This window comes from Leucoraja erinacea, chromosome 30, assembly GCF_028641065.1.
Source record: "Leucoraja erinacea ecotype New England chromosome 30, Leri_hhj_1, whole genome shotgun sequence".
Taxonomy (NCBI): domain Eukaryota; kingdom Metazoa; phylum Chordata; class Chondrichthyes; order Rajiformes; family Rajidae; genus Leucoraja; species Leucoraja erinaceus.
In genome coordinates this window covers 27773614-27801367 of record NC_073406.1, presented here as the reverse complement: position 1 = coordinate 27801367, position 27754 = coordinate 27773614, and the positions used below count along the sequence as shown (strand labels likewise).

General features: G+C 42.5%; 1 protein-coding gene across 5 annotated transcripts in view; it reads right to left on the bottom strand.

Annotated features, from left to right (window-relative positions):
- LOC129711774 (protein kinase C zeta type) overlaps positions 1-27754 on the bottom strand; it is a 458626-nt gene that overhangs the window by 403642 nt on the left and 27230 nt on the right. For all 5 annotated transcript variants that reach the window (XM_055659716.1, XM_055659717.1, XM_055659714.1 and 2 more), the window contains exon 2: positions 14593-14714. In XM_055659716.1, the coding sequence (XP_055515691.1) occupies positions 14593-14714 (122 nt within the window). The remainder of the gene's footprint in view (positions 1-14592; positions 14715-27754) is intronic.

Below are 27754 nucleotides of genomic sequence, written 5' to 3'. Positions count from 1 at the left end.
CTGAGAGAAAATCTGGCTCAGCTAGAACTCGAGTTCACGGAACTTAAACAAGCGCAGGCTAAGCAACTCTACCAGCTGAAAGAGAACTTCAAACAGCTGAGGACGAAAAATTAGAATACCACCGCTGAGATGAAGAGGACCCTGGAAGAGTTGAAACAAGAAAACTGTGCACTCCGTGCCCAAATGGCCAAAATGAAGGAGGATATGAATAAGCAGGGGAAAGGATTTGGCAAGCAGCTCCAGAATGCCAGGGACAATCACCCAGAAGTCCCAAAAAAGACACATGAAAACACACAGAGCCCAGCTGCTGCTCGCTCTCCCATGGCTGCTCCGACCTTTCTGGGCTGCACTCAGCCCACCAATGCACCATTAGTGGACACCCCTTCTGCTACACAGCTTGCCCCAGGTACACGGTCAACAGGCAACCCTCACCCTAGCCTCACCCAACTTCCTGCCCCCCCAGTCTGAAGAGCAAAACCCCGAGGTGGTCCTACTGACTGATTCCAATGGGAAGTTTCTGGATCCCCAGAGGCTGTTCCCAGGTCGCCAGGTATTAGTCAAAAGGTGCAGCACCACAGACCAGGCAATGAGGGTCCTGAGCAAAGACACCATCGGAATCCCTCAACACCTCGTGATCCATACAGGCACGAATGACTTGCGCGCCTTACGCCATCGTACTGCTGGGGCAATAAAGAGGATGGCAGAAAAGGCCAGCAAAGAATTCCCTGAATCGAGGATTGTGATATCTACCCTGCTGCCCAGGACAGATACCCCACCCCATGTGATCCACGATACCAACATGGAGATCAGCAGAGGATGTGCCACCCTCCCTAATGTCCAATTGGCCCACCACCCGACCATCGGTATATGGGACCTCCATGATGGAGTACATCTAAACAGATAGTGGGTGAGGGTCTTCGCAAAGAACCTCAAATATACTGCCCTGGGACGTAACCTTCCCACCCCCTCGATCAATGGGAATCCAAGAGGCTAATCTGGACTCCCTTCCCCCCCACCATGTAAAGACCACCCACCAAACTGCGAGGAGACAGAACAGCCCAGCCAGGACCGCCATTGCCCCCAGCTCATCACTCCAGCCACAGCCGCGGATCACCTCGGAGATGGGAGAGATCAGGCAGCTGCTGCACACCCTATGTTCCCACCTCCTATAGTAACAAAGGATACAAATATGTAAACAGTCCCTTCCGAGTGACTGATAAAAACAGCATACGATTGCACTGAATTAGTACTGTTGATATTGTTGATATGTTTGCACTGAATTAGTACTGTTGACATTGTTGATATTTATATTAGTGCTGTTGATATTGACTATTAATATAGTTATTATTACTAGGTGGCAGTATGAGTCTGCCTTACCATGGCATACAAAACTTTACCTAACATTCCCCAATTATAGAAAAAACTAGTGTTTTCGCACTTGACCCACAAAATAGTAAGATTAAACGAAAACTTACCAGTTCGAAGTTTGATCTACTCCTGCATACCTCAACTCCGTTTTAACACCTGACAAGATCCGAGCAGATAGGTTCTTATAACTTATTTTGTAACTAACAATCATCGTTAGCTCAGAGTCTCAAAGGCTCTTGGTGACCTTGACATATTGTTGAGAGAGAGGGGGAGGGGGAGGGGGGAGAGAGACGAGGGGGAGGGAGGGATCCCTGAGGTATGTCTTGAGTTATTTTAAGACCTGACACCCCTACTGCTCTGCTTAAATTTAATTATAGCATAAAATACTATGCATATATTTGCAGATGTAATCATCCTCTCCTGTCACAATAATGTAGCGAGTGACCTGTTGCGCTAACCAGCGTCAGGAGGATAACTACCTAATGAGGTCCGATCAAAGCTAAGAATGTAGCTGGAACCCCCTGGTTCAAATAGTGTTACACAATGTCAATCTCCCATACTGCATTGTACTTGTCCTAGGAAACCTGTGTAACAGATATCCTTTACTAACTCGATATCCGAGGTGAACTCAACAACTTAGACCTCGTTAGCTGCAGTTAGTCTGATGGAAAGCCCCTTGGCACAGTTAATGATCCTATAATTCCATATTGTCCAAGACCATTTAAATGAACTGCAATAACTTAGAATCTGTACCATTTTAAAATCTAACATGAGCATTAAACAAACACTTCCCATTTCCTGAAGCAGCAAAATACTGCTTTTTGGTACCATTCCAGCACTGTGAATACATACAAAAATAGGCATGACAAACCCAAGCCGTAAGCAGTCTATTGAGAATCTGTAGAACATATATTGATTTTATCATGCAACGGCTGATCTTTCAAGCCGCAGGCTGGACCAGCAAATTACGTTTAAATAACCACATAATGTTGCATTATTATTATTTCCGACAAATCGGGAATCAAACTGCATAGACCAATTCCACAGCTGGAACCTAAAGCGACTCTTGATGACTCTATTCCAAGACCCGACTCATAAAGCAAATTTGGAGGAAGACATAAAAGACCATTCCTCATGCTTGTAGCGAGAATGTATCTTTCGCCACTGTTATGCCACACATTTTGCAACCTTTAATTAGCATGAAAACAATATATCTATATTCGGTGTTGCATTAAATCAGAATTTCATAAATACTGCATGGTCCGACACCCATTCTGTGTTGTCATTGATCTGTACTTAATGATACTCCAGTGGCAAATTAGATTATGTACCTTTTACAGGATATTTTCCCTGATCGCACCCTCGTGCTTATCATATCCACATCTCAGTGTATCAACATGAAGTTGAGCATGCCCTTATGCATATTCACTCAATCACTCTTTAACCCATAATGCACTTAGGGTCTATAGATAGTTGATACCAATACTGAAGAGTTAATAACTCATTGCAAATCTCCTGCACCTCAACTAGAGATGACATTCGCATGTTCCCACATTAAGCCATAGCATCTTTTTTGCAATATAATGACATATTTATTGATCAACTACTGGAGCAATGCTAAATACTGTTTGTCCATCATAGTGGCTTTCTTAGCTTCTACTGGCAATAGCAATTTGTATTATCAATGATCTTCATGACCCTTATTGTTTGTCATTAAACATGCTGTCAGTTCTCCTAAATGCACAGCTGCATCACATCTATTACATTGTCAGTTAGTCTAATGAATAGGAACTCCTTTATAACCACAAGGCTGTTCCAGGTTTCTATTGGTTGCAATCTATTGCCCAGGGCGGAGTCACATGGCAACTATCCATTTGATAACAACCTAATTTACTGGATAGGTGAAACCAATTCCTCAATTAGCTTGAAACTGAGTGGATTTTAGTCAAATACAGCATCAAAATATAATCCAGACAATACATCACAATTGTTTTTGAACTCTGAGTAGTCCTTTGAATGATTTATTATTATCATACTGTTTAACTTGCCTCATCATAACAATGCCTTCAAACATCTCTGATGATCATTGTACATGGAAAAACCCCTAGGAAATCAGTTTGATCACCCTTCTTTCTTAATGAACAGGCCACACCTGCCATCATTTAGAGTCTGCCCTGACAATAACTCTGGCCCAGTTATGATAATTCTCACATGTCCCAAGACAACTCTAGCCATAATTCTGACCTTGCCTTGAAAGACAATTCCCCATATCTCCGAGCCTGTCTCGAAGGCAAACTGGCTAAAAATACTGGACCTGGCTCACCACTCTTCTGGCCAAATTCTAACCTTCTTGGAATACTACTATTGTCCAGTTACATGGTTAAAATGCCTCTGAGTAGATGACAATGTCTCAGTTATTTGTGTGTTGCCCAACCAATTGTAAATGTTACCATCCCCTGATAGCGGTGTTCACTGCATTGTTGTAATGGCAACCTTGCTGCCAGAATCGTACCTCTGACATGTGCCCTTCATTCCTTGAGGTATGTTCCACGCTGTACCCTCAGCCTCGGCATCAGATTACACTGACCCGGCATGTTCTCCTCTTCCATAAGGGAGACATTAAGCAGCCCTACTACAAGGCACTGCTGACACGGCTTAGAGCAATAGGTCGGCACTGCCATATATTCGGCATCCCCATTATGCAGCCCTGTTGTAAGGCGCTGCTGACAAGGGCTCCCCATGAATGAATCTCTTTATTGTCATTGCACATGGTACAACGAAATTTAAAAGTCAATCCCACGGTGCGATTCACAAGAGCAATTTTAAATATATAAGAAAAGGTAAAAATATATACATATAAAAAAAATTGGGAAAATTACTATCATTTCAACAACTACAACTGAAATATAATTTAAAAATTAATCAATATTTTAAATATCTTCAAATTCGTGATTATCTGAAAAAATACACAAAAGACTATCATAATATGCCTACAGACTTACTGGATGAAGCAATGAAGACAAAGGCGGAATCAGCGAATCTAATATCGTACTTATATAACATCATCTTAAACATAGAAATACCCACAACTGATGGAATTAGAAGAGACTGGGAACAAGAATTAGCTATAAAAATTTCAAAAGAGAGCTGGGATAATCACTTATTACAGGTGCATAAATGTTCGATCAACGTACGACATACTCTCATCCAATTCAAACATTACATAGACACTATTATTCAAAAACTAAAATAAATAAACTCTTCCCTAATGTCTCACCCGTCTGTGATAAATGTCTGTGTCAAGAAGCTACCATAGCGCATTCTTTTGTTTTTTGTACAAAAATACAAAAATTCTGGAATGAAATATGACATCTTTACAAAATTAATTAAAATAAAACTGGTACCAAAACCAGAATGGATTATTTTTGGAATATTTGAAGGTAACCCTGAACTAAACGTCGATGAGAGAAGGTTTGAATGCGGGGTTGTTCAATAGTGGGGTTAGTACTGATAAATTATTTAATTTCAAGGATACTTTTATTTGTTTCCAAATTCTTATTATATTGTGAATAATTGGGTTCTTCTTATATATTATACTATTCAATTTTATCGGTGAGAACAGGATCGTTCCTATATCGTGCGGATAGCACTCCTCTTTCTCCATTCTTATCCACTCCAACTGCTGAGTGGAACTATCCAGCCAGTACATTATGTTCTTAATATGCACTGCCCAGTAGTAATACATAAAGTTAGGTAATGATAAACCCCCAACTTCTTTAGATTTGCACAAATGCTTTCGTTGAATTCTATGTGTTCTGTAGTCCCATATAAAATTAGTGATAGTGGAATCTAGTTTTTTGAAATAATATTTTGGAATATATATTGGGATCGCTTGAAACAAATATATTAATTGTGGTAACAAAGTCATTTTTATAGTGTTAATTCTACCTATCAATGAGAGCGGAAGCGTTTTCCAAAATTTAATCGTATCATTCAGTTTATTTAATAGTGGTATAAAATTGGCACTAAATAATGATTTGTGTCTTCTCGTAATTTGAATACCCAGATACTTGAATTTTTCTGTTGCAATTTTGAAGGGGAATTTTAGTAAGTGTCTCGAATCCTGTGGTTTTAAAGACATAATTTTGCTTTTATTCCAATTTATTCTATATCCTGAAAAGAGCTGAATTCCTCAATTAGTGTTAATAAGGTGGGTATACTCGTTTGTGTATTAGTAATATATAAAAGGATATCATCAGCATATAATGAAATTTTATTCTTTGAGTCCTTGCTGTTATATCCGTGAATATTCGGGTGATTTCTAATCCTTTCGGCCAGCGGTTCTATCATAAGGGCAAATAGCAATGGTGATAAGGCACACCCTTGCCTATTACCCCTTGATAAGTAAAATTTTGGAGATAGCGTATTGTTAGTTAATATTCTTGCCGTAGGTCTATCGTAAAGTAGTTTAATCCATCTAATAAAATTCTCTCCCGTATTAAATTTTTGGAGTACCTTGTATAAATACTGCCATTCTACTTGATCAAATGCCTTCTCTGCATCCAGCGTGACAACTGAAATATCTTCATTGTCCTCATTATGAGAGTACATTATATTGAAAAGCCTTCTCAAATTATTAAATGATTGTCTTTTGGGTATAAATCCCGTTTGATCCGTATTTATTAAATTGTTAATATAATTATTTAGCCTTCTAGCTAGAATCTTTGCTAAAATTTTCTGATCAGTATTTAGAAGTGAAATAGCTCTATAAGAACCCGGTTCATCTAAATCTTTATCTTTTTTTGGTATAAGCGTTATTGTTGCTTCTGCTAGGGTTTCTGGTAGTTCATTTTCAGTATAAACCTGCATGTATAAATTGAATAATCTTGGTACGATTGACTCCTGAAATCTTTTATAAAATTCATTACTGAAACCGTCTGGTCCTGGGGTCTTCCCATTTTTCAGTGAGTTTATTATTTCTTTTATTTCTTCACTAGTAATCCGTGCTCCTAATTGCTCTTGTTCTAAACTATCCAATTTTGGGAGCTTGCAATTATCTAAAAAATTTGTAATTTTACTTACATCTGTCTTTATTTTAGATGTATATAAATTATGATAAAATTGGGCAAACCTCTTATTAATATCCTTAGGCAATGTTAGAAACTCACCCTTATCCGATTTAATTTTAGTAATAGTTTTTTCATTTTCTCGTTGCTTCAGTTGCCTCGCAAGTAGTTTATGTGGCTTATCCCCAAATTCGAAGTGTGCTTGTTTTGTAATTTGGAATAATCTTATTACTCTAGCCGATAGTATTCTATTGACTTTATATTACAATAAAGTTATCTTATTATGTTTATTTATGGTTGGGTCAGTTGCATTGTCCAGTTCTAGTAATTTTATTTTCTGTTCTATCCGCTGAAGTTCAACACATATCAACAATGGGATAGACTGGAGATTAGGAAAGTAGGGGATATGTATGAAGTGGGCACTGTTATCATTTCAACAATTAAAATTAAAATTTAAATTGAAGGATAATCAATATTTTAAATATATACAGGTATGTGACTTTATGAAGAAATATACACATAGATTTCAAACTATATTTTTAGATCCTTTAGAAGAAGCAATGAATATTAAGGCTGATTCACAAAAAATAATATCATACTTTTATAATAATATATTAAATAGAGAATCACCCTCAACAGAAGCATTAAGGGAAGATTGGGAACATGAGCTAATGATAAAGATCTCGAAGGATAGATGGGAAAAGTATTTGATGAATACACATAACTGTTCTATTAATGCAAGACATAATTTAATTGAATTCAAATTATTACATAGACTATATTATTCAAAAACGAGGTTGAATAAATTTTATCCAAACATCTCTCCCAGATGCGATAAATGTTTGTTTCAAAACGCTAATATAACACATTCATTTGTAGGATGTACAAAGTTGAATAAATTTTGGAGTGATATATTTGATATATTTACAAAGCTTTTCAAGTCAAGAATAGAACCCAAAACGGAATGGATTATATTTGGAATAATAGGAGAAGATACCAATTTAAATAAAGACCAAAATGTTTTTTTTAATTATGGGTTAATAATTGGAAAGAAATTGATACTTAAATTTTGGAAAAATACAACCATACCAACTGTTAAAATGTGGATTAGGAATATGATGGACATAGCACGCCTTGAAGAAATGAGACTCCGACTAATAGATAAATATGACCAATTCTTAAGGAGTTTGTCTCCTTTCATCGACTTTTTGGAATCATGTGATGCAGCGGTACCGTAAAGATTGCTGATTTCAGTTCATGACGCGGATAGATCTACATCTCCGAATACAGATTTGAAAAATTCTCTTTTAAGGGGCCTTCTCTTCTATTTCTACTTTCCACTTTCTCTCTTCCTTTTTTATTTTTTATATACACACTTCACGTTTTTCTACTCTCTACCATCTATTTTTCCACTTTTTCCTCTTTCTATTGTTTTCTTTTTCTTGCTTACTTCCTTCTCATAACATAAAACTAGAGGTTGTACATAGAATGGATTACGGTATTACATAGTTGGCACCTAAAATTAGGTTCCACTGTACTGTTTTGTGCTGTATTAACTTCTAATAAAATGAACAAAAAAAAAACAAAAAAAAAACCCTGAACTAAACGTGTTTCAGAAGAATTTACTCAATTACGGGCTAATAATGGGAAAAAGGCTCATACTTAAATTCTGGAAAAATGCGCCTACACCAACAATAAAAATGTGGATATCAAATATGTTTGAAACACTTCATCTGGAAGAGATGAGATTCCTCTTTGCAGGCAAACCAGACCACTTCCAAAAGACGTGGTCTACGTTTTTGGAACTATTACGAGCATAAGGTGCAATAGTAATTTCAAAAATAAATAAATAAATAAATAAATAAATAAATAAATAAATAAATAGATAAATGAAAGGTGCCAGGACAACAAAAACAGACTTGGTTGGTAGTCCCCTTTCTGCGGAGTTTAATGTTATAATAGAGCGATTGTTTCTCCTTTCTTTTTCCTTCTTTTCTAGGGTCTACTTTCTTTCTTTACTTCCTTCTCTAACTTCTTTTCTAAGGGGCTTTCTTTTCTTAACACTTTCCTGCACCTTCACGACTCTTGCGCACTTTCTTTACTTCTATCTTTTTCTTAAAGCTCAAAAAATGAAGCAGTATAAAAAATGTATTAAGACATATGTGTTGTGTAGTATTGTAATTTACCGTACTTCTAATTAAAAAAAAATTTAAATAAAATTTAAAAACATTTTTTTTTTAAATTACAGATAAATAACAATAGCAGCTGAGGTAGAACCATTCAGTTGAATGTGAGTGTTATTTCTTATTTTGCATTGTTAAATTCACGTATGGCTATGGGGTAGAAGCTGTCTCTGAGTCTGTTTGTGCGAGTTTTGAAAGACCTGTACCGTCTGCCAGAGGGCAGCAGGTGGAACAGGTTGTGTCCAGGGTGGGAAGGGTCCTTCAGGATGTTGGCTGCCCTGCCAAGGCAGCGAGAGCTGAAGATGTCCTTCAGAGAGGGCAGCCAGTGATTTTTTGTGCGGTGTTGATGACCCTTTGCCCAACACTGCCATATCTCCTGATGTTAGGGTGTATCTATCTTGAGCCTCCTCTCAATAAGGCTCCATCCTGGCCAACTTCCACATTATTTATTTTTACAGGAGAGGAACCCTCCCGGCACCAGGACTGACCACTTAGATCGATTGACCCCATATCTTGGGGACGTCTGCGGTCTGGGCACCGCATAGCTGGTAGATTCCCCTCTCCCGGGAATCCTAGCACCCTTATATATTACCGGAGGAAACCCCTACCGGCCCCAGGGTTGACCGTTCCGGTCCGTTTAACCCCTTACCTGGGGATCCCTGCGGGCTGCAAGCGGAATAATTACTGGATTCCACTACCCGGGAACCCCAGCCTCTATATGGATATCGGGGAAAACCTCCCAACACCCGGCATATATATTTTTTCTCCCGTCTCCTGGATGTCCCCTCCACGGGAACCCCAGCATAAATATTTATCTTGGAGGAAAAACCCCTCCAGACTCCTGATCTACTGGAGGCCCGCTCCACAGGAACCCCAGCATTAACGTTCATATCTTGGAGGGAAAACCACTCCCGGCACCAGGCCTGCTGGCAGTCCCCTCCACGGGAAATCACAGCTTAAATATTCATATTGTCGGAGGGAAAACCCCCTCCCGACTCCCGCTCTACTGGCGGTCCCAGAATAACTAATAATCTCAGAGGGAAATGCCCTCTCGCACCCGGCCTACTGGAGGTCCCTTCCCTGGGGACCCCCAGCATTTCTGTGCCTATCGGAGTGAACCCTCCCGGCACCCGGAGCGCCAGTAAGCCACTGATCACCCGTCAGTGACCCACTTCGTGAACCCCGACATTCTCCAGCTACCCGGCGGCAAGGACGGGGGTTTCCCCACAGCCCATAGCTGGTTCCCTCGTCGGCTCTCACGAATCCTCCGGCAGGAAGTCTCTGGAACTAGAGGTTCCTGCAGGGAATAAAACAGGTAAGAAAACCAGCTTACCATGAGTTTAAACTTACCGGGTTGGAGGAGCTGCTCCCCAAGCGGCTGCCTGCCCCAATGCGTCTGACGTAATGACGCACGTGCGGCTGAACGGGCCTTCTTCACGTAGTCACTCACGTGACTCCGAAATAAAATAGGTTTTATTTAAACTAAAAAAGCGAATATAAATAAAAAATAAATGAGTTCATACCATATAGGCTGCTGGAATATCCAGGGTCTCTACTCTTCAACCTTCGGGATGAAGACTGGGAACCCTGAGTTCCTAAAGTCTATAGAAGACACTGGTATTAAAAGAAACATGGTATCGAAAGGATACGTTCATTCACTGTCCCTCAGGGTACCATGAAGTCATGGTGCCCTCAGTAAAAACTACTGATATACATAAGGACAGAACCTCTGGGGGGGGGTCTTGGTGTGGTACAAAGAACTAGACAGTCACATTACATCAATAAAACAGGGTAAATCACATATACGGTTGAAACTAGATTAAAAAAATTGAATAATTGGAAAATATATATATCTATGTGCCGCCTACATACCCCCAACATAATCACCATATTTTGATGAAGATATATTTGAAACTCTCCACAGGGAAATCAATCATTTCCAGGCCCAGGGAAATGTGCTACTATGTGGAGACCTGAATGCAAGGACCGGATGTGAACCCGATTCCATAGACCCACAGGGCAACAACCATGTGTTCGGTCAAACCCCCTGGTACGTCACACCAACTATCATTAACCGAAACAACCTTGACTGTGAAATAAATAAAAGTGGTAAAGAGGTAGTGCATCTCTGTTAAGCCTTGGGCCTGTGCATAGTTAATGGTAGGCTCAGAGGGGACTCGCTGGGAAGGTTCACATACTCCTCAGCTCTTGGGTCTAGCGTGGTAGACTATGCAATTACTGACATAGACCCCTGCACCATCAGTGCATTCACTGTTAGGCAGCAGTCCCCTCTCTCAGACCACAGTCAAATCAACGTGTACCTAAAATTTCCTGTTCAAACTAAAGACGTAAAAAAGGAACCCAGTAAGCTGTATAAACTAAACCAGACTTACAAATGAGCTTCAGATAGTGGAGATAAATTCATCATGGCCCTGAACTCACCCAATCTCACAAATAAAATACTGAAATTCAAGACAAACCCATATGAGACTACTAGTGAGGATTCGGATTATTTAAAGTCAATCTTTAGTTTAATAAAATTCAATACAAACGCTTGTTACAACTTAACAATTTCTAATACAGCGCTGTAGAGTTCTTAGCACTCGCCACACAAGCCAGCAGCTCCGAGGTGCAAGTTCTAAGAACTGACTCACAGTCCAGAAAAGCAAAGATTATATAGTCATTAAGCATCCATATACAATATTACAATATGGTACGACACATTCTTATCCTATCAGCATTGTCATTAGGCACAGCTTATTAGCATCATCCAATCACCTAAATTAACAAATATAATTTATGTATTTGTTATCGCGCACGTGCAATTTGTACAAACTGTTGTACAACTTTGTTTATCGTAGTAGTGAATCATTTTGTGGTTTGGGTGTTACTCAGGTACAGGCAAGATGCGTCCTACACAATACTAGCCATACGTGCGACCACAACTCATATGCCGCTGATAGTAGTAGTACATGAGGTGTGTGAGCAGCCCCCCCCAACACAGATAATAGCCAAGCAAACAATTCATACAGCTCCTTAGCACTGATAAGACACGGCAATAGGTACTTTCAGCAAGTAGCTTCTTAGCACCGATAATAGTCAGCATTTTCACTGTCAGTGAAGCTTACAGCCCAATAATAAGAAAACTGAATAGTTAGTTCTTTTTATTATTTGTAATCTTGTTTTATTCTTAATACCACACTAGAGATGGTGTAAACATGGCTATAAATGACATTAATATGATCTTTCACAAGGCAGCTATCAAAGCTGACCTTGTGAAACAGAAAAGAAAAATTATCAAAAAACACAACCATGAAAAATAGATCGACCATGAGTGTAAAAGTGTCAGAAAAAACCTGAGGAAAATATCGAACCAAAAACACCATCAACCAAACAACCCAGACTTACGTATTAGATATAATGAAACTCTTAAAAGGTATAAACACACGATTAGGAACAAAAGACAAAATTACACTCACAAAAGACTTGAAGAAATTGAAAATTCCATAAATCAAAACCAATTTTGGGATATTTGGAATAATCTGAGCACAACAAAACTACAAACACTACCAATTCAAGACGATGATATCTGGAGAGCACACTTCAAAAATCTATATAAAGAAATCCCAATAAATAAAATAAACTCAAATTATTCCCATATCAAAGAAAAACTCCAAACACTAGAAACAATAATTAAAGATTATCAAAACCCTCTTGATTCCCCAATTACTTTGGAAGAACTGACCAAAAAAATAAAATCTCTTCACTCAAAGAAAGCCTGTGGTCCAGACAGCATCAAAAATGAAATGCTCAAGTACAGCACTCCGGAGATGCAGGACATAGTGCTTAGGCTGTTCAACATCATACTACGTTCAGGTTATTTCCCTGATATTTGGTGTCAAGGGCTTATTTCACCCATTTATAAGAGTGGAAACAAATTAGACCCAAATAATTATTGTGGCATCTGTGTCAGTAGCTGCCTAGGGAAGTTATTCTGCAGTATCATAAATAACAGAATGCAGGATTTCCTTAACAAACACAACATTCTCAGTAAAAACCAAATTGGCTTCCTCCCAAAACACCGTACCACTGACCACATTTATACCCTCCACACTCTCATTGAAAAACATGTACAGCAAGCGAAAAATGGGAAAATATTTGCCTGTTTTATTGACTTTGAGAAAGCATTTGACTATTTGGCATGAAGGGCTCTATTACAAACTCCTCGGCTGTGGTATAGGAGGAAAGGTGTATGACCTTATCAAATCAATGTATCTGAATAATAAATGTTGCGTTAAAATTGGGGACAAACGCACTGATCTCTTCGCCCAGAGAACAGGCGTCCGGCAAGGCTGCAATCTGAGCCTGACACTGTTTAATGTATATATCAACGATTTGGCAGTAAAGTTGGACCAGAGCACAGCGCCGGGCCTCTGCTTTCTGGATGGAGACGTAAAGTCCCTGTTTTATGCGGATGACTTGGTTCTGCTGTCCCCCACAGAACAGGGACTGCAGCAACAGTTGGACCTACTTGATGAGTACTGCCAAAATTGGGCCCTGGCAGTAAATCTAAAGAAAACCAACATCATGATTTTTCAGAAAAGACCCAGATGTCAGGAAGATAAATACAAATTTACTCTCAATGGTATTGTTATCGAACACACTATGAGCTATACTTACCTTGGTTTAACTGTTTCAGCATCAGGGAGCTTCAATATGGCAGTGAATGCACTAAAACAGAAAGCTCAAAGAGCTTTGTATGCAATAAAAAGAAGATTCTACAACATCCAAATTCCAATTAAAATCTGGCTTAAAATATTTGACAGAGTAATCCAGCCTATTGCGCTTTATGGTAGTGAAGTATGGTGTCCGCTCAGTCACCATAGTTATAGTAAATGGGAAAAACATACAACGGAGGCCCTGCATGCGGAATTTTGTTGGAACATCCTCCGTATCCAAAGGAAAACACCAACAAACGCATGTAGGGCGGGATTAGAGACAGAGAGGAGACAGAGAGAGAGGAGACCGAGAGAGGAGAGACAAAGAGAGACAGAGCGAGATTGACATCAAGCTCACCAGACAATGTTTCTCTCAGGTTCATTGGGGCCCTGGCCATTGCACACTCTTTAAAATGGCATGCCTGACCAGAGAGACAGATGCCTCATGAAATGCAAGAATATAGTGGCATGCAATGTGAAATGTAATCATGCATGAGCGTGAAGCTTACTGTCACAAAACTTAGCTTGTAGGCAACCAGCTAAGTAGGAATATAATTTTTGCTTTGTTTAGGAACAGTGAAGATTGAAGTCGGCTCATCGATTTTACTCAAATTCATGCAGCAATAGGCACAAATGATTTGAATTAACATGTATGGCGGACCTGACAATGCGCATGGTCACTGTATGAAGCACGTCTCAAAGTTAATGAATTCCACTTGAAATCTCATTCAAAGCCAGATGAAATGAAAAAGTAATTGGCAAATCCATTAAAATATATTTTGATAAATAGTCTTCATGGCACACAAACTGCTATCAAATGGATAAACATTAATCTTTAAGCCTTCGCTTTCCAAATAATTGTTAGATGGTGTAAATGTCCCACTTGCAACAAAAATAATTTATTTAAGGAAATGCTCAACCATGCTCCAACATTGTGTAGATGCCATCCTTTAGTTCAAATTCACTCTTCTCCCCCCAACTTGAAACACACCCACTCCCCAGCCTTAATCTTTGGCATAGTGTCTCAGAATCTTACATTTATTTCAAGCCCAAACACTGCATGCCCATTCCTGCACAGTCCCCTAAAGGTTAATGTTTTATTTCAGGTATCAATCAGGGAACATTTATTAGTTGTATTATCGTTCCTCAAATCTCATCATTTGCAACTCCCTTGTTTATTTCCCAACTCTACTCCTGGGAGGGTTATGCAACGTTAAGCACAATAATCACCTTCAAAATGTATTTGATTTTTCTTACCTTCATTGTCAATCCATTTCAGTGTAATTGGCTGATTCAGTTGTAAATTGCACATATCCCTCACTTCAGAACACATTCCATCATAAGTAATTGTTGCGTCAAGGTTTGTGATGAGCATATCCCTGTTGAGAACAGAAAGGCAGAGCAATCTAAAAATAAGTTGCTTCATTCCACTTTTAATTGTTGTATTCCTTTTCATGATGGAATACTCTATTATTTTGACATCATGATATATACTTATTGTTCAATTTCTCTTGCATATTGAATCTACAAAGAAATGAATCCAAAGCACATGTCACAGACACAACAAATAAATAATCGGTTAATGGTTTCATTTCATTCTTATTAATGGGTGCTTATTCATGGGTTTTTTTTAATCCTCCATAATTGAGGTGCTCTGTAATGGCGTTTTAAGATATAAATAAGCATAGATCGAGACCTTGGTAGCAGGTACTAAATTGGATAAAGGAAGAGTACACTATTACTAGGCAGGAGCTAGGGAGAGCAAGTTGGGAGTAGCTGTTATTGGGCAAGTCCACATCTGACACATGGGGGTCATTATATTTAAGCTGATCAGAGTTCTAGTTTGGAAAATTCCAATACGGAGGATGGATAAGGATGGCAAGTTAAGATATCATCCTTATCCTTCTTGGATGATCAATCAGCTTTCAAATTTGGTCAAAAAGTAAAAAGCTTGAGTTTTAGAATGGTGAAATCTGATGTGGACTATTCTACAATTTTGTTGATTTCTTCTGGTGAATCTCTGGAACTCTCTGCCACAGAGGGTAGTTGAGGCCAGTTCATTGGCTATATTTAAGAGGGAGTTAGATGTGGCCCTTGTGGCTAAGGGGATCAGGGGGTATGGAGAGAAGGCCGGTACAGGATACTGAGTTGGATGATCAGCCATGATCATATTGAATGGCGGCGCAGGCTCGAAGGGCCGAATGGCCTACTCCTGCACCTAATTTCTATGTTTCTAACACTATCACCCCCCTCCCCCCCACCCCCCCGCCAAACTTATAAAACTCAGGGAACCTGATCTCTGCTCGTTCCTATGTAACTGGGTCTTTGACTTCCTCATCGGCAAACCTCAAGCAGTATGAATTGGCAACGATACTTCCGTCTTGTTGACCATCAGGACAGTGGCACCTTAAGGCTGTGTGCTCAGTGACTTGCTCTACTTCCTCCATACGATACCACCGTCGTTGGACGAATAACAAGTACGTCAGAGTACAGAAGGGAGATCAATAAGCTGGTGGAGTAATGCCTGAACAACAATTTGCCATTGATGTTACCAAGACCAAGGATGAGAATGCCCAAGATTCAAGAGCTCATCCTCATTGGTAGTGGAGAGAGTCAATTACTTCAAGTTCTCCGACATGTATACATCTGATAATCTGTCCTGGGTCCAGCACATTGATACAATCACAAAAGCAGCTCAATGCCTCTACTTCCTTGGAAGGTTGTGGAGATTCCCAATGTTGCAAATTATTGGACTTCTACAGGGGTGAAAATACCACTGGTTGCATTACAGCCTACTTCAGTAACTTGAATACACAAGAACATTGGAGGCTGCAGAAAGTGGTTAACATTGCATGGTACATCACAGGTGTTGACCTCCCTACCATTAAATAAATTTACAAGATAGACAAGTAATATCAAAGACCCACATCACCCCGGCCATGCTCTCACCTTCCTGACATATAACGAAGATGGTATGGAAGCATGAGAACAGTTAGCTCTAGATTCAACACCTCCCCAATATTCAGGCTCTTGAATCACATTGCACAATCCCAGGACTGGATTTACGTATAAGCTTCACAAGGCCAGTTCATTGGCTATATTTGATGTGGCCCTTGTGGCTAAAAGTATCAGGGGGTATGGAGAGAAGGCAGGTACAGGATACTGAGTTGGATGATCAGCCATGATCATATTGATTGGCGGTGCAGGCTCGAAGGGCCGAATGGCCTACTCCTGCACCTATCTTCTATGTTTCTATGTTTCTAAGCTTAAGTTTAGGGCCTCGAGATCTAGAGGGGCCTCGGCAGGGCCAGATTTACCTATAGGCTTCATAGGCTGAAGCCTAGGGCCTCAGACTCCAGCCAAGGTGTTTTTTTCCCCCAGAGTAAAAAAAAATCCCAAGAAAAAATTGCGACCATCCCTGCGCAGTGGGGGAAGCCGGTGACGCAGTAGCGACGCAAAATGACGCTGTCTCTCCGCGCGTGCGCAGTGGGCCCGGGTGGGTTCAGATTTCCATTTGCACGTTGCACAATCACCTCGATGCCTTGTGTCTACCAAAGATCCTAGGTGTCTACTCCAGGTAAGTAGTGGAGTATTGCTTTGCGGGAGTGCCCGTTTCTCCAGGCCGGGGGGGGGGGGGGGGGGGGTGGTGGTGGCTGCGGTGCTTTGTTGTTTGGGAGGGAGAGAGAGAGAGAGCCGAAAGGGGGGAGGGGGGGGGAGAGAGAGGTGGGGTGGGAGAGAGAGAGAGAGAGAGAGAGAGAGAGAGAGGAGAGAGAGAGAGAGAGAGAGAGAGAGGGTGGGGGAGAGAGAGAGAGAGAGAGGGGAGGGAGAGAGAGAGAGAGATGGAAAGAGAGGTAGAGAGAGAGAGAGAGGGAGGCAGAGATGGGGAGAGAGAGAGAGAGATGGGGTGGGAGAGAGAGAGATGGGGTGGGAGAGAGAGAGATGGGGTGGGAGAGAGAGAGATGGGGTGGGAGAGAGAGAGAGATGGGGGGGAGGGAGAGAGAGAGATGGGGGAGAGAGGGGGGAGAGGGGGAGGGGGAGAGAGAGGGAGAGGGGGGAGAGAGAGGGGGGAGAAAGAGAGAAAGGGAGAGAGGGGGTGGGAGAGAGAGAGAGAGGGGGGTGGGAGAGAGAGAGAGGGGGTGGGAGAGAGAGAGATGGGGTGGGAGAGAGAGAGATGGGGTGGGAGAGAGAGAGAGATGGGGTGGGAGAGAGAGAAATGGGGTGGGAGAGAGAGAGAGATGGGGGGGTGGGAGAGAGAGAGAGATGGGGGGGGAGAGAGAGATGGGGTGGGAGGAGAGAGAGATGGGGTGGGAGAGAGAGATGGGGTGGGAGAGAGAGATGGGGGGTGGGAGAGGGGGAGAGGGAGATGGGGTGGGGAGAGAGATGGAGGGAGAGTGAGGGGGGGGGAAGGAGGAGGGGGGAGAGGGAAAGGGGGATTATCTTTAGTGAGATTGCAAAATTAAGGTAGGTCTTAGAGCAATATATTTTCTCTTCCTTATGAATAATATCAAACAATTGGAACTGCTTTCATTTCCTTGATAACAATACCTAAAAATGTTTACTCCATAGTTAGCGACTCATTTTGCATCATATTTTTAATATGCACATACTAACACAGTCGAACAGTAACAGGCAATCAAATCAACACACAAAACATTTTCTAAAAAAAGGTTTTATTTACTGCAAAAACTTACAGTATTTTATTTGCAGTGTTTGCATGCTCCTTTATAACATTTTACATAACATTTTACAGTACCACTTGATTATTAAAACAAGGACAGCTTCAATTCTTGATTTAAAAAAAATGTATACAACAATGACCCCAATCATCCCATTCCAACCACTCATTACTCTTGACTCAACCAAAATTATTTCTGAAATATTGGTCATAAATTTGGTGCACAAAAATGCTCCAAAATAAGGCTCAGAATGCACCAGAGAGCATCTAAAACCCCAGAGCCTTAAGCGGGCCCTGGACCCCGGCCGCAAGGGTCTTTGAGCTTCGCGCTTGTGATATGTACTGTGTGCACTTATTTCACATAAAATGTTTGTAATCCTGCCATGCCACCCCCCTTTTTTGGAAAACTTCATACGGGCCTGGTGTATAATATTTTTGACACTGTCATAGGCCTTTCTTACATATTCTCACAACGCACTGTAGTCTCTAAACAGTACTTCAGTAATTTTCCTTGCCCTCCATTTCAGAATAATAGTGTTTTAAGCAGATAACTCGACACTCTAGCACTGGCAATAAATAAAAAGCGCGGATTTCCAGCCCTCATCTCATTGGCCACGCTGGACTGCACATCAGAGTCAATCTGGTGGACTCTTCCATCTTCCTCTCGTCGTGGTGGTAGGGGATTGGGAGGGGCCTCACAAGTGGAATAGCCTAGGGCCTCTCTTCATTTAAATCCGGCCCTGCACAATCTTAATCACAATACTACCTCAAGACCAGACTTGGTATAAGGATGAACTATGTACTTCAACTTGCACTGTTATGGTCTAATTATGTAGTACAACTGATAATTTATTGTATTGTTTTTTCTATATTTATTTGTGTTATTGCATTAATGTACCCGTAAAGCTGCAATTGGCAGGACTTTCATTGCTCTTGTCCCAGTGCATATGATAATTAAACAGTCTTGATATTGTTTCCCGATTCCTTGCAACCAATCTGTCAATGCCATTCAGAATTCTATACATTTCAATCAGATTTCTCTTTCTTCTCAATGCAAGTAAATAGTGCTATTGCACTATTGTTCTATCATCACAGAGATCCCTCTGAGTAAACAATCATTACACACACAATTATTAGAAATATATTCTTTCTTAGGCAAGTGACCAAATAAATGGCAGATATTATTCCAGGTGGTCTCCTATACTGAAGGCCGTGCCCCCGCCGATGCGTTTCGTGCCTCATGTTCTGGGGGGGGGGTCCGGTGGCAGCTCCCAAGGGTCGGGCCACCCCAACTGTCGAACCCCTCGGCACGGGAGTGGTTCAGTCCGGAGATGGCACTTAATCAGAGGGTTCAAAGGCAGGGGTTTGGATGCCATCTTTCTCTCGTGTGGACTTCCCTACAACAGGGAGGAACACAAATAAAGGTGCCTCTCGAAATACCCGACTCCTCTCTTTCATTTCGAGACCTATGCACCACAGGCTGACGTTTAAAAAAACAAGATTTTCAATGAACAAATGGATGGTAAATCTGGAATTCTTTGCCACAGAAGATTGCGAGGCAGTCAATGGATAGTCACAACAAAGATAGATAGATTCTTGATTAGTACGGGTGTCAGGGGTTATGGGGAGAAGGCAGGAGAATGGGGTTTGGGGTCTTCTTCTTCTTCTTGCATTTGAGGCAGCAGAGATCTGCAGTAGGGTGATGTCATCCAGTTCGACATCCGTAGGTGCCCGTCCTAAAAAGGTGGAGAGATAGATCAGCCATGATTGAATGGCGGAGTAAACTTGATGGGCCGAATGGTCTAATTCTGCTCCTATCACTTATTACCTTATTGCCCAATGTAGATTTTTCTCAAAGCACATTAGTTCCAAAATATTAAATTGTTCTCTTATGGTCTTCAGGTTTGGTGAAATACCCAAATAAGGAATATTTCTTTAAAACTTATTAATAGATAAATGACAAATGTACTGTATTATTCAATGACAACATAAGAAACATTCACGGTATGAAAGAAACCTTTCGGTATTTAAATAAACAGATTTAGGGAAAATGTAATTAGTAATCCTGGGTGACTACCTCAAGGTTAATTTGCAATCTTGTAAGGGTTCCCCCAAGAAAGAGTGGTCACACAACGGTAGTATTCCGTAAGCTATGAACAAGGATCACGGATTAGTTAGGCACAATAATCTTGTGCTTGAAGCCGATTAGTTAGTCATAAAGCATGGAAACTGGCCCTTCAGCCCTACTCATCCATGCTGACCATGATGCCCCATCTAAGCTAGTCACATTTACCCATGTTCGGCCCAGATTCGTCTCAAACTAGCTTATCCATGCTCCTGTCCAAATGCCTTTTAAATGCAGTTATAAGGGGAGAACTGAGTAAGGCAAATTGGGAAACAAAATGATGGCTGACATATTGACTTTAGAAGTTGGGATGTTATGTTGCAATTGTACAAGGCTTGGGTGAGTCTGCATTTGGAGTATTGTGGTCAGTCATGGTCATTCTGCTCTTGGAAGGATGTTGTTAGGCTGGAAAGAATGTAGGGAAGATTTATCAGGATGTTGTCAGGACTTGAAGGGCTGAGTTGTAGTGAGAAGTTGGGCAAGTTAGCACTTTATTCCTTGGGGCACAGGAGGATTAAGTGATCTTATCGGGGTGAAAAGATGATGAGGGGGATAGGGTAAATGCACAGAATCCTTTACCCAGAGTATGGAAAATCAAGAACCAGGGATAGAGAACATGGAACATGGAAGGACATGGAACACAGAACAGCACATGAACAGGCCCGTCGACCCACAACATCTGTGCCGAACAGATGAATCACCTTTATCAGAATCTTAGTTCAATAAATGAGCATATTCTGAACTCCTTTGAGAAAACTTGGTTAACCATCCCTTCTGGAATAACTATTTCACCCCAATAATAGTCTCTAAACTAAGTCCAATGTGGCATATCCTTTCTTAAATATGGATTACAAAACTCTATGTCATAATCCATGTCTGAACTTTATCAAGACTTCCAACTTGAATACTTGATTATCTGTGCCGTAAAAGGATAACATTCCATTTGCTTCTAATTCCCTGCATCACAGCTGACTATTATTTGAGTTCATTTAAACACAATTCTGCTTTGTATATTTTAACACACTCTGAGGTCTTATATTTCCCCACAATGTTTACCATATTCCAAATCTACTTTTAATGGCACCCCCTTAGTTATACCATGCAACGTGTAAATATTCCGTAGAAAAAGAATCTCTTCTGTGATCATGGCTGATCGTCCCCAATCAATAACCCGTGCTTGCCTTCTCCCCATATCCCTTGATTGCACAAGCCCCTAGAGCCCTATCTAACTCTCTTAAATCCATCCAGTGATTTGGCCTCCACTGCCCTCTGTGGCAGGGAATTCCACAAATTCCCAACTCGCCTCGTGAAAAAAAATTTTCTCACCTCAGTCTTAAATGGCGTCCCCTTTATTCTAAGACTGTGGCCCCTGGTTCTGGACTCGCCCCACATTGGGAACATTTTTCCTGCTTGTCCAATCCTTTTATAATTTTATATGTTTCTATAAGAACCCCCCTCATACTTCTAAACCTCAGATATATTCTGAAAGGTTGCAGAATCTTTCAGTCATGCCATATTAACCATATAACAATTCAGGCACGTAAACAGGCCATCTCGGCCCTTCTAGTCCGTGCCGAACACTTATTCTCCCCAGTCCCATCTAACTGCACTCAGACCATAACCCTCCATTCCTTTCCCGTCCATATACCTATCCAATTTATATTTAAATGATAAAATGGAACCTGCCTCCACCACTTCCACTGGCAGCTCATTACACACAGCTACCACTCTCTGACTAAAGAAGTTCCCCCTCATGTTACCCCTAAACTTCTGTCCCTTAATTCTGAAATCATGCCCGCTTGTTTGAATCTTCCCGACTCTCAATGGAAAAAGCTTATCCACGTTAACTTTGTCTATCCCTCTCATCATTTTAAAGACCTCTATCAAGTCCCCCTTAACCTTCTGCGCTCCAAAGAATAAAGACCTAACTTGTTCAACCTTTCTCTGTAACTTAGTTGCTGAAACCCAGGCAACATTCTAGTAAATCTCCTCTGTACTCTCTCTATTTTGTTGACATCTTTCCTATAATTTGGCGACGAAAATTGTACCCCATACTCCAGAATTGGCCTCACCAATGCCTTGTACAATTTTAACATTACATCCCAACTTCTATACTCAATGCTCTGATTTATAAAGGCCAGCACACCAAAAAGCTTTTTGTTACCATTTACCATGTACTATTTTGATTTGTCCTGCCAAGATGCAGCACCTCACACTTATCAGCATTAAACTCCATCTGCCATCTTTCAGCCCACTACTCCAAATGGCCTAAATCTCTCTGTAGACTTTGAAAATCTAATTTGTTATCCACAACACCACCTATCTTAGTATCATCTGCACACTTACTAATCCAATTTATCACACCATCATCCAGATCATTGATGTATATGACAAACAACAGTGGACCCAACACAGATCCCCGAGGCACCCCACTAGTCACCGGCCTCCAACCTGACAAACAGCCATCCACCATTACTCTCTGGCATCTCCCATTCAGCCGCTGTTGAATCCATCTTGCTACTCCACCATTAATACCCAAAAGTTGAACCTTCTTAACCAACATTCCATGTGGAACCTTGTCAAAGGCCTTTCTGAAGTCCATAGAGACAACATGCACTGCTTTTCAGACTTGGTAGGAGTGTTTTACTGATAAGAAAAATGTATCATTGTGCTAACTGTCCTTTGTTCTGAGAGAGGGAGCCCGAGAAGCACTGAGCAACGTGTTTGCTCATTTTTAAGAAACAAACTTTGTAATTTGGCTGTAGTCGGCAGGGATCATCTTGAAAAAGTTTGTTACAATTTGTGTACTAAGTTAGGTACTAAGAAATTTGGAGATTGGATAAACATGAAAATAATTTAGATAAGAGTGACGGAAAGACGGCTGTACAACACATGTTATGTTTCATAGAACAAGGATTATAGAATTTTGAATTATCAATTGACCGAACGTATGAGTAATGTGCCTTGACCAGTGGCATATGGAGAGAGAGAGTGAGTCTCAGAAGAGGCTAGTCGGGAACTCCAACGCCGCAGAAGGTTCGACCAGCCCCAACGTGAGGTTCGATTGCCCGGCGCGGGGAGCTGACAACCCCCCGATGCAGGAGCCGAACGCCTCGACGAGGAGGGCTCGAATGCCGCCGGCTACGGGAGTCAACATCGTCCTGCCCCCAACCGAGTTAAAACAAAAAGGGAAGGACTTGAACTTTATTTCGCCTTTCATCACAGTGAGGAATGTGTAGGAGTCACTGTGATGGATGTTTATGTTAAAATGTGTTTGAGTCTGGTGCTTTTTTTTTTTTTTATTGTATGACTGTATGACACCACGTAGAAGCGGCTGCTAGACTGAAAGCCAAAGACAAAGCCAGTGTAGATTGCAGTCTGTGTTGATTGAGAAGGTGCCACTGAAGTTGATGGTGTTGAACTCCTCAAATCCGACAGCAAGGCCATGGTCGGAGTTGGAGGTCTGCAGTAACTCCCTGCCCTTGTTGTGCACTACCCAGTTAGGAACGATCTGCATCGTCCACTTTGGAACTTCTTCAGGTCAGTCTCACTGATGGCGCTGTTCTCGGGGCACAGGTCATAGATATCTGGGATGTTGTCAAAGTCATCCTTGCAGTTGTCTCCTCTGCTGTCACCATCAGCATCGATCTGGTTGGGGTTGGGAACAAAACAGCAATTGTCCTTCTCATCAGAAACACCATCATTGCCATCCTCATCAATGTCCTGATTGTCATCGCACTGATTACCCACCAGGTCTGAGTCATTGTCTTCCTGGATAGGGTTATGCATAATCTCTTTCAAGAGGTCCATCTGTTTCAAAATGTTCAGCTTCTCTCTCTCTAGACCCTTGGTCATACGATAGAGCTCAAAATACTTCAAGATGGTTGATCAAATATGGTTTGTCTTTCCGAAGTTGTGACCAAAGGCTTTGCACTTCCTCCTGATCTGTAAAGATGTTCTTTCTTCTATATGGATCAGCTTTACATGGCGCTGCAGGTCGCGATCAATCACAAACACCTTGTTACCTCCTGGGTGGGGGCAAGGTCTTTCACGCACCTTTTCATGCTGCTATTTTATGTGTTTCTTAAGTACGTCAACTACTCTGTAAACAGCACAGCAACCCTTATACTGACCGATACAAGTTTGACTGGTTTCTGGCCACATTTTTGTCCAGATTGTTTCTTCACAACTTAATATTGCACTTCTTAACTGGTAACTTACTCTTCTTCTTCCAATATGGTTGAAAAGACTCATCTGAAGAGCCATCTTAACTTTTGTCATCTTCACTTGAAAAATACATTTCAGAAAGATCACTGGAATCCAATCCATCTACAACATTATTTCTTATAGAACAAGATGCTTCATTGCAATTAACTGTTTTTTTCACATTTAATGGTTGAGTTGCATCTTGTACCTGAACTTTTTCCCAAGAGCACTCTGTGTATTCAGGATCATATCCTTCTTCAATGGGGATTCCCAGTTGTCCACATCCATCGACCGCAAAGTGGCTCCATTGTGTGTACAAGGCTGCAAGTCTGCTAACACTGAGACAGGTTGATGCTTCGCAACATTATCACCCTCACCATTTTCAGTCACTGTTCCATTCCGAGGTGAAAGAGTTATTGAACCATCCAGAACTTCCTCCATTGAGTCCTTCTTTCTACTGGATGGGCACTGTCCCTCATCCAAAACAATGCTGCGACTTGAATGCATGTCCAGGATGTAACTGTGGCCCTCTGTTATCAGAGTTCTGAACAGTCCTTCCAATTGCTAGTATTCTGCCTGATGCACCTCTACTTTATTGCAGACATTGGACTTTGTCTCTGGAACTGGTGTGCTCAGAACTATCTTCTCCACACTAACATTTCCTTTGCTCTACCTATTTTACATTTATTCATTTCTTGATTACATTTATTCATGTTAATCCTTTTGCTGACACTGAAAAAGGGTGCAAGATTCTTTGGACTCATCATCTAGCTGTTTAATAACTATTAACTGGGTTCCTGCTTAATTAATAATAATAATAATAATTTTATTTATAGAGCACTTTAAAAACAAACATAGTTGCAACAAAGTGCTGTACATCACTAATCATTGACAAAAAAGTTAATACACACCAAAAATAACAATCAAAAGAAATAGTAGGAAAAGACATGTAAAATAAAGAAACATCAAAAACACCACAAACAGAAGCAAAGCCTCAGGCATGGTCAAAAGCCAGGGAGTACAAATGCGTTTTAACACTGGATTTGAAGATAGACAGTGAGGGGGCCTGTCTGATGTGCAGCGGCAGGGTGTTCCAGAGTGCTGGAGCAGCAACAGAGAAGGCTCTATCCCCTCTGAGCCTCCGACTAGACCTCGGTACCTCCAGGAGCAGCTGACCAGCTGACCTGAGGGACCGGGCAGGAGTGTATGGGTGGAGCAGCTCAGAGAGGTAAGGCGGGGCGAGCCCATTCAGAGATTTAAAAACAAATAACAGTAACTTAAAATGAACCCGAAAGTGCACCGGGAGCCAGTGTAGGGAGGCCAGAATTGGCGATATGTGCTCCCTCTTTCGAGTCCCTGTTAAAAGGCGAGCAGCAGCATTCTGAACCAACTGGAGACGAGCCAGTGAAGAACGAGCAACACCAAAATAGAGCGCGTTACAGTAATCCAGCCTAGATGTAATAAAGGCATGGATTACTGTCTCAAAATGCTGCCGCTCGAGAATGGGCTTCACCTTCGCCAGCTTCCTTAGGTGAAAGAAGCTGGACTTAACCACCGCGCATATTTGGCGATCTAATTTAAAGTCACTGTCCATCCTAAAACCCAGGTTCACAACTGTTGGCTTCACGTACCTTGACAATGTACCTAAATCAACAAATGGAGGTTCACGGCAGCCATTGGGATCAAATAAAATCACCTCTGTCTTCTTTTCATTAAATCCAAAAAAGTTTAGGGCCAACCAGGACTTAATGTCATCAAAACAAGACAGAAGCGATTTTACAGAAAAGGCATCTTCCCCCCTCAGCGGCAAATAAAGCTGGGTATCATCTGCATAACAGTGGAAGGAGATGCCATGCTTTCTAAGGATGGAACCCAGAGGAAGTATGTACAGCGAGAAAAGCAGGGGCCCCAGAATCGAACCCTGTGGAACCCCATATGACAGGGGAGCGGAAGAGGATTCAAACCCAGCAAGGCTAACACACATGGTTCTGCCCGCCAGATAGGACCTGAACCATCCCAGGGCACTGTCGCAGATGCCCACTAACTGCTGTAGCCGAGATAATAAGATATTATGGTCCACCGTATCAAAGGCGGCAGACTTTCCAAACTTAGCTGACTTGATTCAATTTCAATAGGTTGGTTTTTATCTGTATTCTGGGTTAAAGGATGAACCATGGACATATGAATATTCAAATTGTGAGCCTTCTCGAACCGCTTCTCACATTGGTCACAAGCAAATTCAAGTTCAACTTCTGTCTTGTACTTGGTCATATGGTATTTCAAGGATGCTCTTTGCCTGCACTGGTAACCACAAACTTCACACAGCAAAGGTTTTGCTCCAGTATGGCGCATTTGGTGAACTGACAGTTGTTTCTGCTGTTTGAAAGTCTCTCCACGTTCATCACAAACGTAGTTTCTTTCTCCCAAGTTGTCCATCAGCGTGTGAAACCAGCATTCTTCTTCCTTCTCCATCAATGCCAACTGTCTGATCCATCCCAACTCAGCTCCTCACTTTGATCCTGGTTGGGATTTACCTCAATCCAGTTCTCTCCAGACGTTCTGGCACTCCCATATACTTCACCTAGGGCCTTTTTCTAAGGGTCATTTATATTATTGTTCACTACACCAATTGCTGGCCGCACCCAACCCTACTGGTAGAGCTCTGAGTTGCAACTTGGGGGGGGGGGGGGGGGGGGGGGGGGGGGGGGGGGGGGGGGGGGGGGGGGGGGGGGGGGGGGGGGGGGGGGGGGGGGGGGGGGGGGGGGGGGGGGGGGGGGGGGGGGGGGGGGGGGGGGGGGGGGGGGGGGGGGGGGGGGGGGGGGGGGGGGGGGGGGGGGGGGGGGGGGGGGGGGGGGGGGGGGGGGGGGGGGGGGGGGGGGGGGGGGGGTGGGGGGGGGGGTGGGGGGGTGGGGGGGGGGGGGCGGAGTGAGGGGAGGTAGGGGCGGGGGGGGGGGGGGGAGTTGGTGTGGGGACGGGGGGGGGGGGGGGGGGGGGGGGGGGGGGGGGGGTGGAGGGGGGGAGAGGGGAGGGTGGGGGGGGGGGGGGTGTGGGGGGGGGGGGGGGGGGGGGGGGGGGGGGTGGGGGGGGGGGGGGTGGGGGGGGGGGGGGTGGGGGGGGGGGGGGGGGGGGGGTGGGGGGGGGGGGGGGGGGGGGGGGGGTGGGGGGGGGGGGAGGGCAAGGCTTTTCATAAGGTTCATTTATTGTCACATACACCAATTGGCCACCCAAACCTACTGGGAGGAGAAGCTGTCCAAACCCGCTAGCGTCTAGATCAAGGCGATGAACCCCACCACAGGACAAGGGGGGGGGGGGGGGGGGGGGGGGGGGGGGGGGGGGGGGGGGGGGGGGGGGGGGGGGGGGGGGTGGGGGGGGGGGGGGGGGGGGGGGGGGGGGGGGGGGGGGGGGGGGGGGGG